Source organism: Epinephelus fuscoguttatus, linkage group LG16, assembly GCF_011397635.1.
Source record: "Epinephelus fuscoguttatus linkage group LG16, E.fuscoguttatus.final_Chr_v1".
Lineage (NCBI taxonomy): Eukaryota > Metazoa > Chordata > Actinopteri > Perciformes > Serranidae > Epinephelus > Epinephelus fuscoguttatus.
This window is the reverse complement of record NC_064767.1, coordinates 22817319-22829526: the sequence shown is the minus strand read 5'-3', so window position 1 is coordinate 22829526 and position 12208 is coordinate 22817319. Positions and strand designations below refer to the sequence as shown.

The following is a 12208-nucleotide window of genomic DNA, read 5'->3' as shown; positions in this document are numbered from 1 at the left end:
ACTCAATAGTCCTTTTCATTATCAGTTAATGAGATATTTATCTAAATGATCTTGTGCGTCCTTGCGCAGGGAAGCAACCTAATGTGTGAACTATCCAATACACTGACATCGGTGAGAACAATAAAAGTCTTTTTCACTGTTAATTATTACAAAGGAACAACTGACAAAACAAACACCATAAAACTATTTTTCATAGACTATTCAATCACATAGTTTACTTGTGTTGCCTCCAAACCTGTGCAGATCATGAAGCGGATAGACTACACTCTGAGTAAGAGAAAAACTAAGTTTGTCCGCAGTTTGTACTCAAAGATTTTGCAGGGTGGCTTTTTATATCATAACATGTCATAAATTGAAGTTAGATGGCTTGATTTAATCTTTTTTCAGTCTTAGAATGACACACCAATAGAAAACAATGTAATATAGTCCAGTCATGCATTAAAGTGAAGGTAGAGCATGCAAATTATTAATGAGTTTCCTATTATGTATTTGCATAATCCAGATCTTACTTTAAAATCCTTTTGGACTATTCTCACACATGCTGAGTAATATCAAAAAATGCATTTAGCCAACACATATTTTTGTATTTAGTCAGCAGGTTATTATATAGAGGAGAAATCATGCCCCCCTGCATTCTGGTATCATTTTAAATTAACAGTTTCCAACTGTATGTCAAAAAGCCAGTCCGGAAGACAAGCATAGAGGAGCCAAGGTCAGAGGAGCGGCACTAAGGTGATGTTATCAGCAAAAGCCTCAAAATACTATAAAAACTTAGATAAAGTTGAGAGCAAAATACAACTGCCAAGGTGCCCAACAAAGACATACACAAAGCCTGCTTAAATCTTGACCAAGAGTTGCCACAATAACCTGCATCAAAAGTTTGTGCAGCACCGAGCATGGCCCCCCACACTGTGTGATACAAATTCTTGTCATACACAATAATTAAAGTGTAAACAAGTGAATGTTTCCTCCTGTCTGCTGCTGATTTCTCCTGAGAGAGTGAAGCCCGGTCACCCCTGCATCAATAACAGCGACCCTGGATCAGCATTAATAGTGTGGCCCGTATTGATTTTTCCACTCAGTGCATACAGAGGGCACATCATCATCTGACTGGAGCTTGCCTTTTCCTGTGCAAAATGAGCATTTGGGTAAAATAGAGTGGAGTCAGATGAGTTCTAGAAAGAGAGATAAGGGAGGAAAGTGTTGGAGTAATGAAGGGAGGAGGTGGGAGTTTAATAAATGACCACTGGGTGTATATATTCTCCATGGAGGTTATTACTATGACTGGGCTTGAATTCATTGTTCTATAAACTGCAAATGCTGCAACTGAGTTTAATGAAGCCTCTGGCTCAAGTGACATTTCCCTCTTTACTGATCACACACTGTGTGTTTGTGTGCGTGTGTGCGTGTGTGGGAAACAGCATCCTGTTAATTCAATCAGCACTCGTTTCTTCCGCCCCACAAACTTTATTGAGCTCAGCGGCCATCTGATTACCCACCGGGGCAAAGTTTGACATGTTGTGTTGCTGTGCACAGACGCGCACAGGAAGAAAAAAACTACTGCAGGAGCTCGTGAAACACGCATGAGCGTCAGCTGGGTGTGTGGCAGTTTTTATATCATTTTAGTGGCGAGCAAAGATCAAGATGGGATTGCAATAAATCTATTAGGAAGCCATATAAAAGAAGAAATGACTGCTCAATGTGCAGAGCTGGACAGTTTAATGACCTACTGTTGTAATCATTTATGATTGATTAAATAAAAGCTGACCAGTCACTGCACCAGTCTGACTCCACAAATGTCGATGTGAAAGTTTGGATGATAAATGCCACTGGATGCACACACTGAAATGACGCCCTGGTTCAAACTCAGGACTCACCCGCACAAGGTTGCTGACTGCCGCCTGCACCGCGGCCACCGGTACCGTCAGATCTGGGATGGCTTTACCGTCCACCTCCCCCTCCTCGTGCATGATGACCAGGTGGGAGATCTGCTGGGCCACCGGCTCCAGGATACTCTCGATGGTCTTGGTGTGAAACACCGGCATCGTGAACGACTTTTACCGCAGCCCCGACAGAAGAAAAGGCAGCTGGTCGCTCCAGCACTGAAGATCCCCCCTCTGTCTCCTCTCCTCTCCTTCCCTCTCCTCTCCTCTCCTCACCGACACCGACAGGAAGACAAACCCCGAGTTGTCAGTCCAGCTCCTAAGACGAAACCCTCATGCGTCTCCCCTTCCGGTGTGCACCTTCTCCTCTGGTGTGCACCTCGGTGAAGGCTGAGCTCAGACGGTCGGTGTCCTCCGGTGGGAGCGACCCAAATCGTGACAGAAGGAATCACCGCCCTCCGCCCAATCACAGCCAAGGAATACAGCTGCCAAGCGGGTTGGTGTTGGTGCGCACTGACGCTTTCCCTGCATGCACACGCACGCATAAACACACACACATTTCAAGTGAAAGCGCTTCCCAAATTACGTCATGCATGCCAGTGGCCCCAAAAAGGAAAGTGTTGGGGTAACTTAATGGGACTGTGATTCCAAGATATGCCATGCCAGGTGTGTGCAGATGAGAGGGCGAAGATCTACAACAGGGGGAGGTTGTAAACATAAATAAATGAGCTGCTGTGTGCAGCCTGGTAAAGGTCAGCTCCACATCCATGAGGACACTGAAGATGAGACCAGGAGCTGCACCACAGTGATGAATACACTGGTGCTGTATTTATATGAAGCAAGTTCAAACCTTCATCTGACATCTGATCTATGTTCATTAAAAGGTGGGTCAGGAGTTCATGTCTCAGGGCCTAAATGTCCAGGTCTAAATAAAGACAGGATTCAACTTGCTCCCGGCTGCAGCTAGGAGAAGGAGCCTGTCCAGCAGAAGGAGGCTCACAGATCCTGCACCGTGACACCCACACAACTTCTTGACACAGAGGATCCTGAATGAGCAGATGCCCCACTGGTTTAACACCCACCTGACAGGTTGCACTTGAAATTTTGTTTGTGTTAACGTGGAAAAATCTGATTTAACTGTAACTTATGGGTGTGTGATTGCTGGTAGGGTTGTTCCTGTTTCTCAGATCTGAATCTGAGTTGGGGAAACTGGAGACCCCAGCAGCAAGAACAGTGGTATTTATACCCCTGAGACCCGCTGTCGACCAAGAGAGCCAAGTGTGTGTGTGTGTGTGTGTGTGTGTGTGTGTGTGTGTGTGTTTGAAGACAAGCGGCTGCTATCCCAACCAGGGAGACTGGACACTCTGGTCCATCTGGTTAGAACAGACCCTGTTACTCCTCTCCTCTCCTCTCCTCTCCTCGTCCTTAGGAATTGTCCTTAAAGAGGTGTAAGCTTCGTACTCGCTGCATCTCAAACCCATATATGGATGGAGGCAGAGTAGAGGAGCAGTAAAGTAAACTGCTCTGTGTGAGTAATCGAGGGGGAATAAGATGAACTGTGATTGGCTCCAGTAGCACTGCTGCGAACTATCTGTGTATGTGGACTTGTCCAAACAGACTTTGATAGAAAGCATTGCCCCAGGTTGCTTGGAGAGGTTTTGAAGTATGCTTTCAATAATGACGCGATGACCTGCTAGACTGTGGTTGTTCAGTGCAACAAAATGCTCTTAAATGATTACACCACTTTTTTTATTTCTTTCATCTCTGTGTTGCTGTTTTATCTGTGTTTGCATTGATTGATTGTTTGTAATGATTGGAGCAGTGGTGCTCAGCATTCCTGTGACATGTTTCTTTTTCTTTTGGGAGTAGGGTGTGGGCGTTGGAGGTACGGGGTACTAGACTGAGAGGTGTGAGTCAGCGGACGACTGGAGATGTAAACACTCGCTGCTCCACACTGAGACTTTCCTGGGAATCATAAGATGTCTGACAAGAGGTGATGCTCGTTCTTCTCCACAGAACCATGTTTAGTAGAACCACTTTGATTTGCACCATGCTGCATATGGATATAAACAATAGTTTCTTAATGAGTCCGTGAAGACGAAAAGTGTAGAATGGGGCTTTGCCTTTATTAGAGCTGATTCTGGATAGAAACTATGTGCAGCCAGTGTTTGTACACCAAAAGTCAGTGTTTGATAGGTTTTGGTAACTGATTATATTCTGACAGTAAAACAGCAATGATTCTGTGTCCTGATAGCTCGCTGGGAAGTGTGTGTGCCATTGGGGTTGTGTCCTTATCACAGTGGCCTGGATCTGAGTCTGGCTCAGGGCCCTTTGCTTCAGGTCTCTCCACTTTCATATCTAGCACACTATCACAATAAAGCATTAATAAACAGCAGTGATTGTGACAATAAAAACTGCTCTTTGGATTTTTAGTGACACTAGCAGCGTGGCACTAGGGAAAGCAATGTAAGGTCAGTCCATCTCTTTGGTCCAAATATTATAACTACTAAGGATTACCATGAAGTTTTGCACAGACAGTCATGGTCCCCAGAGGATGAAACCTATGACCTAAGTGATCACCTGACTTTTCTTCTCTTGCCACCATGAGGTTGACATTTGTGGTTTTGAGAGAAACATTTCAACATCTGTTAGATCGATTGCCATAAAGTTGGGTAAAGTTACTTTCAGTAATTTTTTGTTTGGAATTCATTTTTAATTTCTCTTTTTGGGATAGTATGACCTGATAAGTAGGCCTATACAAAACTAAGCATTGTCTTTGAACAGGAAGTAGTTTGGGGGAAAAAAAAGATGTCCTCATATGGGGACAATGGCTTTATTTTTAACAGTCACAAGTGTGTAATAAATTATAACCATTTATTCAACGCCTGGACATTTATACGCAAAAACAAAATCACAAATCACAAATTGTTTCATGTGTTATAACTTTTATGGGTTAGAGGTCACTGCTGAAGTCTAAAACTGTTCAAAACTGTTCATTTCAATGCCTGAACATGACTGTGCGAAACAAAATTGCAAATAATGCAACATAACTGAAACTGTTCGTTTTGTAACTCTGTATCTAAGTTTCCCTGCTCTGTACTCCATGAAATGCTGAATAAGACAATAATAAAGTCCTAGTGTCCTCAAACAAGTACTTCCTAATTAACAGCATTTAAGCTTGACACTCTTGCCGAAATTGGCCAATTTTGTATGCCATATGAAACTACAGTTAATATTTAGCACAGATAATCAAGTTTCAACCACAGAATTTGATCACGTTTTGTACTTTGTCCACTTTTGTGTCGAGATCAGCTGCAGACTGAACATAAAGTCTCCATAAATGAGGACAGCAGGTCTAAGTTAAGCAGAATGAAGGTGCAGGAAACCCAAAAAGTGAGGTCCTCATATGGCCTCAGTGCCCTCAGCTGTAGGCCCACTTTTTACCTTGTGCTAACTAGCAAAATATGGTGAACACAGTAAACCTTATACCTGCTAAACACCAGCATGTTTCTGATCATTCACCACGTTAAACCTTATTTTCTATTCATCTCTCTTCTTTTGTCTTTTTTCACCCTGTTCTTGACCCAATCATCTGCTTTATTTTTATCGTTTGCTGAAGGTTTTTATGCTGAAATACTTTTTTGTTAAAACCACACTGATCTGTAATCCTGTGCATATCAATTAAAAAAAAACTTTTTAAAAAAGGCATCTCTGCTGCACTGATGAACACTGTTGTTCAATTCTGACCTGAAGTCTCCCTCGACATAAGTTTGTTTGTAGGGGAGCTTCACTGGAAACTTTAAACAATGGTGAAAATTATTTGCAGTGTCCATAAAATGAAATGTTGAGTGGAAGTCAAGTCAGGCGAGGAAAAAACTAGATTGCTTTCTTCTGTGTCATCAACAGCTTGACTCATCAGTCGTCCAAGCTCAACAAAGTCTTTTTTGTTCCAGCTACAGTATATAAAGATAAATCTGCCATAGTCTGTTGGATAGAATTGATTTCATTTATTTAACTTTATTCTTTTGAACAATCATAAAACAGTGCTAACAATTTTTTTTTATATATTAGAACACATATCTTATATTTAGTATGTCTAATTTGGCAGATAAAGTCTTGCTTCACTAATTTGCATCACCAAACTGCTGCACTCACTGTCTCTACAAAGTGTAACAAGTGGATTAAACCTGCAGCTGTTGTCGGTACTGACTCACATTGGATGTCATTGTTGTTTACATTAAAATACTTGTGATATTCAGTATGTCTGAGAGTAGCAGGCTGCATGTGTGTAACTGTTTACCGCACAGTGCCCTCCAGTGTTTGGCTTAAGGACAGACTGTACTGAATTGAACTCACATAAACTGAGTACCACACCCTGTTGTTTTAGATTACAAAATGTGTGTAGTTCTTGTATCTAAAATGTGTTTCACTTGTTAGACACACATATACGTCCTGTAGGAGATGCTCAGGGACCACAATGAGCCAGCAGGTACATTTTTACTTGTGTTGAATGCAGAAGTGGAACAGAAACATTTATGGCTTGGAAAATGATGAACACAATGACAATGTACAAATATTTTATTAAAAAAATACTCAACAGCAGGGCCAGCCTTTTACAACAGGAAATGCTTCTTAAATTAAATTAGATAAATAAACTTCTTTTCTAATAGCTTGTTTAAAAATCCACACTCTTAGTATGAAAAGCTCATGCACAAATAATTCACAAAAGTATCACACACTATATACAGCAAAACATATTTAAAAAAATACTTAGAACTGTTTCTGTAAATCTTAACCGTGCAAACGTATCTTAACTGTACATTAACAGCGACACATATCAACTACAAATTTTCCTTTAAGGTGACTTTTTGCCACAGCTTCACTTCGTGGGATACATGAACCCTTGGGTGAATTTGGAGAGTCCTGTTTTTGCTGCGATCCACTTGTTGTAGTTGGTGACTTTTGTGTAAACCCCTGGTTTGTTCTTTGCGGCGCAGCCCTCACCCCAGCTCACCACGCCGAACAGGAACATTCGACCTGATGCCTCACACACCAACGGACCACCAGAGTCACCCTGTGAGAGGAGGAGGCAACAGTCAGTCAGCGCTCACAGCATGAATAAAAATCTGGTTATGTAGTATATTATTAAAAAGGCTCATATGGATACTGACTATCAGAAAAGGACAGCCATCTCTTTATTTTGATGTATCATAAAGTAAAATTAATTTGTGAGACATTTCTGTCTTAACATTTAATATCCTCTGCAGATAATTCAGCTCCTGGTAGAAAACCTCCTTAACAATGAACATTTTCCCCTATATCTTACACACTGCTCCTTTTATTCTGCTAAAGCTTGAAATATGTGGCAAATTTGGATGTAAGATTACAATTTCCTCTAAGCTCTGTTCTTTTGGGGCTGCTGTGAGACATGTGAAGTGGCAAGACATTAAAATAAGTGAGGCCCCCAAACCAACTCCTGCTTAGGGTACCAAAAAAGTCTGTTCACTCATACTCTGTGTTCTTTGCTCACCTTGCAGGCATCAGTGCTCCAGTCAGGGCTCCCAGCACAGAACATGTTCTTGGTAATTTGATCTCCATAGTACGTTTTACTTTTACAGTCAGTCTGGGAGAGCAGATTCACCTCAGCTTCTTTCAGGTACTGTGAGTAATGCCACGCCACTGCAGACAACACAATTATAAAGAATCAGTGAAATGACTCAGAGATCAGTCATGGATCTGAAGGTCAAAGGTTCTGCAGCACTCACTGTATCTCTCCCTCCCAAATCCTGCGATGCTGCACTGAAACCCTGCAGGAAGTTCAGTGTGAAATGGAGGAAGACACACCGTCCGAACAGATGCTGACCTTACCGCACATCCTCCATTTCTGCTTCTGATCTTCACCAGTGCTGAAATGCAAAGACAAACAAATCTATGAGTCCTGCAGACAGACTCTTCATCTTTCTCACTCGTACACATACACACAGAACAGCAGTGCACACCTATGTCGTTGTTTAAGTCGGACTCATTGAATTTTTGGTGGATGATCACTTTTTCCACAGTGAACGTCTGCTCCCTGTCCTCATTCGTCTCATTGATGGCATTCTTCCCCAGGTATACAGACAGACGCTGGAGGTTAGTCCCCTCACTGAGCAAAAACAAAGCATAAGTATGTAAACATATTACATACCCACATGAGTCACATTACCATTATAGTATGACAATTGTAGTGGAGTAAAATGATAGGGCGTTGTGTTTTCCTTGTCTGTGTTTTGTCTCACCCTTCAGGGAAGCAGTGTGCGGCTGTGAGAACCCAGCACGGCGAGATGAGAGAGCCGCCACAGAGGAAACCGTGGCGTTGATGAAAGAGAGCAGCCACCCAAGGGTTTGACTCTATAGGTGTGAAAGACCCACCCACAATCTTATACACCCTCCGCTCAGACCGCTCACCACAGGTCAGCTCTGCAGGGACACACAGGACAGGCGTAAGTCAGTGATAATGACGAGAATCACACAATGACACTGAGCAAAATGTGCATTTAAACAACAAAGCTATACCTGTGTCCACAGCTGGAGCGGGCTTGGGATTCACTGTTGGTGTAGAACCTGTACGGGAGCAGAGATCATTAGAAAGATCCAAATCAAACATATAACACTTTGATGATTTTTAAATTTGCCAATCAAACCTTACATCTGGGGATGTTGCAGAATTCTCTCACAATCCTCCCTGCCCTTCGGACACGGCACCATGGCATCAAGCTCTGGTCAGGATTCCTAGCATTCAAGTGATATAACATTAAACACACGATACCACAACTTAACATATGAATCCCATATTGGTGACTTAAAGTATACCTGCAGTAATTATGGTCACCAAGTCCCTTTGAAGCTCCTGAGGGATTTGTAAACCTGTTCCAGCTGAGACATCTGCCGCCGCGTGCCGACTCGGACACAAGTCCCCTGTAACTGCTCCCATCTCCAGACCTACACATCTCTGAGGATCACATTGCAAAGAAAGATGAGAACATTTCGTGTCTCTCACAAGATGCAACAAATGCAGAATATTAAAGGAACAGTGTGAAGAATTCAGTGGCATCTGGTGGTGTGGTTGCACATTGCCACCCCTCCGCTCTGACCTTCCTTTTCCAAGCCAGTAGAGAAACCTACTGTGGCATTTAGGTAGCATAAAAACTTTAATGGCCCTCTTGAGAGCCAGTTTGGTTTTAGCTACTGTAGAAACATAGCAGTGTGACCTGGCGTTCTCAGTAGAAGGGGACCTGCTGCCTATTTAGATGAAGGGCTTGTTGTTGTCTTACCTATGTTAGTGGCTCTTGGTGACCAGTTCTTTTTGGACCTTCTCTGTGAAAAAGCCTGAAAGAAGCACAGACAAACTCAGTTGAGACATTATGAACCCTCCGCAAAAACCCCTCAGACCCCCCTCGGCATGACTATTAAAGCTGAAGTTACTTCCTGTAATTATTGCTTACCACATCAACGCTGCACGCTGTTACAATGGCGAGGATGACTAACAGGTTCATCTTCATTTCTGGTTTCGCTTCTCCTTATTTGGGATATTTTTGTCTGGTAATGGACTGAAAAAAGAAACAAAATTACAGAAATGGAACAAACTTGAAGACTGTATTTAAAGCTCCTGTGCCCTTTTATGGAGTTTATCTTGGTGCACGTGACTGGACAGAAACAAGTGCAACTACTGAATGGACATGTGCTTATAATTGTCTGGGTTTCACAGAGTGTTATGTGTCCTGTGATTGCATGCGTACATTCATTGCAGAGGGAAAACCGTTGGGAACGTTTTAATGAAAGATAGAGCACGCTCACTGTGTGCGCTCTGTACTTTAAACACAGTCTCTATCTGTACAGTCAGTGTAATATCAGTTTAAGTTAGTCGATTGTTTTCACATTCATTTGCAATGCTTACAGTTCAAACACTGAATTTCTAGATATTTCTAAGACACAGTATCAACTTGATAGTGACAAAAGAAAATGTTTGTATGGATAAAACCTTTCTTTTGATTGTCAGACACTTTCACATTTTGCCTCTTGTGTGTTTGTGTAAAATGTGTCCTCTTTCCAGGTCCAGTATCACAACTCCAATTTAAGAGTCGAGGTATATAAATAAATCTGAATGTACTTTAACGGATTTCATTCATACAATAAAGTAAAACAACGTCTTATATTTTGGCTGCATGTCACAGTTTAGGAAGCTTTGTTTACCTTTCTGTCCAAACTTGTAATCCTGATGAAACTCTTTGTTATGTCTTCCAGCTTAGATGACTGTTATCTCCTTTCTGTTCCCTCTGATATGCACCTGTGTTCTGGTAGGACTAGCACTCACGCTGTTACCGGCTCTGGAGTTGCAGTGCTGATCCTCCCTGCGTTACCTCCTATTTAAAAACACACAGGCTACAAGTGGGAGGAGTTAGGGAGGAGATGAAAACATCACTGGGGCTCAATTGCTGATCAGCAAATTCTTGACCAAAGATTCTGTCACATCCTGTGACACACACACACACACACACACACACACACGTAACGCCCCCTCCTTCCCCTCAAACCACAACGGTACTGTTCAAAATTATACATCCAAAATTGGTCATGTGTACAATGTCAACTGCTGCAGCTGTGAATGCGGAAGAGCACAAACGTAGAATGACAGGTTTGAGACCCATCAGTGTTATTAATTAACTAAATTTTGTTAATTTCTTTTTACCCTAAACAGAAGTTTGGTTTGTAGACACTACAACACATGCATGTCAGACATAAACAGAGGTGATCCTAGATTACTGGCGGCCCCAGGCAAAGACGCCCACCAAGGCCCTGCCCACTAAGGGGGGCAGCGATGATGTACTGTATGGCACCTTCATCAGGGGCCACTTGTCCCACATTTTTCGCCCCTGGACAAAAATACTGTGTCATAGACACAACATGATGTCTTAATATACAACTGGGGTCTCTTTTAAAATCTAAGCACACTCAAGTGGTCTTCATCTCAATCTATAATAATAACTTCATATGATAATAACTTCATTTGTACGGCACTTTTTAAAACAGAGATTACAAAGTGCTTTGAGGATAAAAACAACAACAGAAAGCCAAATGGTAAGGGCAAAAAAAAAAGGAAGAAAAGGAAAAGGAAAGTTGAAACAAGAAGACAAAAGATGCAGAAATGCAAAATATCAAAACAAATAGATGCAAATAAAAGCAATACAAGTTATACCAAAAAAGGAAAATAAAGAGATGACATTACATAAAAGCAAGTCTAAAAAAACCAATAAAAACTGGTGTTTAATTCCCAGTTCTCCCATGTTCACTCTCCCCTGAAGAAGCTGTGAAAAAACAATACAAATACAAACATTTTCCCGCACTATAGAGCAATTACAGGGGTATTCAGTATTGATGCAATGCTCTATTGAATTGATTGAACTGGTATGGCTGCATCATCGTAGTAAAGAAAACTTTCCTGATGTCATTTGTGTCAATCCCAGATAATCCAGACTGAATTAGATCAACGGGATGAGATATTTCCTCTTTAAAACTAGTGGTGGAAGTACTGCAAGTAGTTGCGTTTTTAATCATCACAGTGGAGCTCAGGGATTTATCATCATTCATCATCCATTTAGTAGTCATGAATTACGCAATTTTGTTTTGTCTGGATTGTCGTGGTGATATTCTAGTTTAAAGTTTATACAAAATACAACCAGATCAAGTATAACTGTTCTATTTTTGGAGTAATATTTCTAATTCATCTTACATTACTGACCCCTGCCAAAGGTCTACCTTAATTTAATTTAATTTAATTTAATTTAATTTATCTTATTTTATTTTATTTTGTGATCTTTTTTATTTGTTTTTTCTCCTCTAATTTTATGTATTTATATTATGTGTCATTCTTCCTTGTGTTATCTGATGATTTACCCATACAGTACTTACTCAAGCTTTACTTAGTTGTTGTTTTTAATGTTATTGTTTAATGCTGTCACATGTGCAGCACCCTGTGACATTGTTAAATAAATGCTTTATAGTTATTCTTAAACATATATCAAGACACTCATCATTTATGTGCTGTAACATGTATAAAACATTAATAAATGAAAACTAAGGCAACTGAAGGTGTTGGTTTTAAGCTATACTGTAAAAGATGAAGTGATCTCACTTCTTCAATAAGTAAACCATGCCGTGCATCTATTCTGATGTGGACATCCTCTTGAATCATCCGCCAGTGACTACAGCTGCAACATTCATCAAGACTCCCTAACAGCGTGTGATACTGTGTTTTTTTTTTCTTTTACCAGAATGGTGACTTTAAT

The 12208-nt window shown here is 41.2% G+C and overlaps 2 protein-coding genes across 3 annotated transcripts in view; both read right to left on the bottom strand.

Annotated features, from left to right (window-relative positions):
• LOC125903225 (vinculin-like) overlaps nt 1–2301 on the bottom strand; it is a 35597-nt gene extending 33296 nt beyond the window's left edge. Inside the window, exon 1 of one of the 2 annotated variants that reach the window (XM_049600004.1) lies at nt 1878–2301. In XM_049600004.1, the coding sequence (XP_049455961.1) occupies nt 1878–2045 (168 nt within the window). In that variant the 5' untranslated portion in view covers nt 2046–2301. The remainder of the gene's footprint in view (nt 1–1877) is intronic. The other variant, XM_049600003.1, reaches the window with a different exon arrangement.
• A 4142-nt stretch (nt 2302–6443) lies between these two features.
• Nucleotides 6444–10380, bottom strand: plaua (plasminogen activator, urokinase a). The gene is made up of 11 exons (XM_049600502.1): nt 10116–10380; nt 9368–9472; nt 9197–9251; nt 8736–8874; nt 8572–8654; nt 8439–8486; nt 8162–8342; nt 7883–8028; nt 7649–7789; nt 7414–7562; nt 6444–6957 (listed from the first exon to the last, which is right to left on the bottom strand). Exons 2-11 carry the CDS (start codon nt 9422–9424, stop codon nt 6763–6765), a joined length of 1194 nt encoding a protein of 397 aa, XP_049456459.1. The 5' UTR covers nt 9425–9472; nt 10116–10380; the 3' UTR covers nt 6444–6762.
• Between the last annotated feature and the right edge of the window lie 1828 nt (nt 10381–12208).

Coding starts and splice junctions, on each gene's coding strand:
- plaua (XM_049600502.1), bottom strand. CDS start 9,424: ATGAAGATGAACCTGTTAGTCATCCTCGCCATTGTAACAGCGTGCAGC. Junction 9,252..9,367: donor CAGCGTGCAGCGTTGATGTG/GTAAGCAATAAT, acceptor TGCTTCTTTCAG/GCTTTTTCACAGAGAAGGTC. Junction 7,790..7,882: donor CGACTTAAACAACGACATAG/GTGTGCACTGCT, acceptor TTTGCATTTCAG/CACTGGTGAAGATCAGAAGC.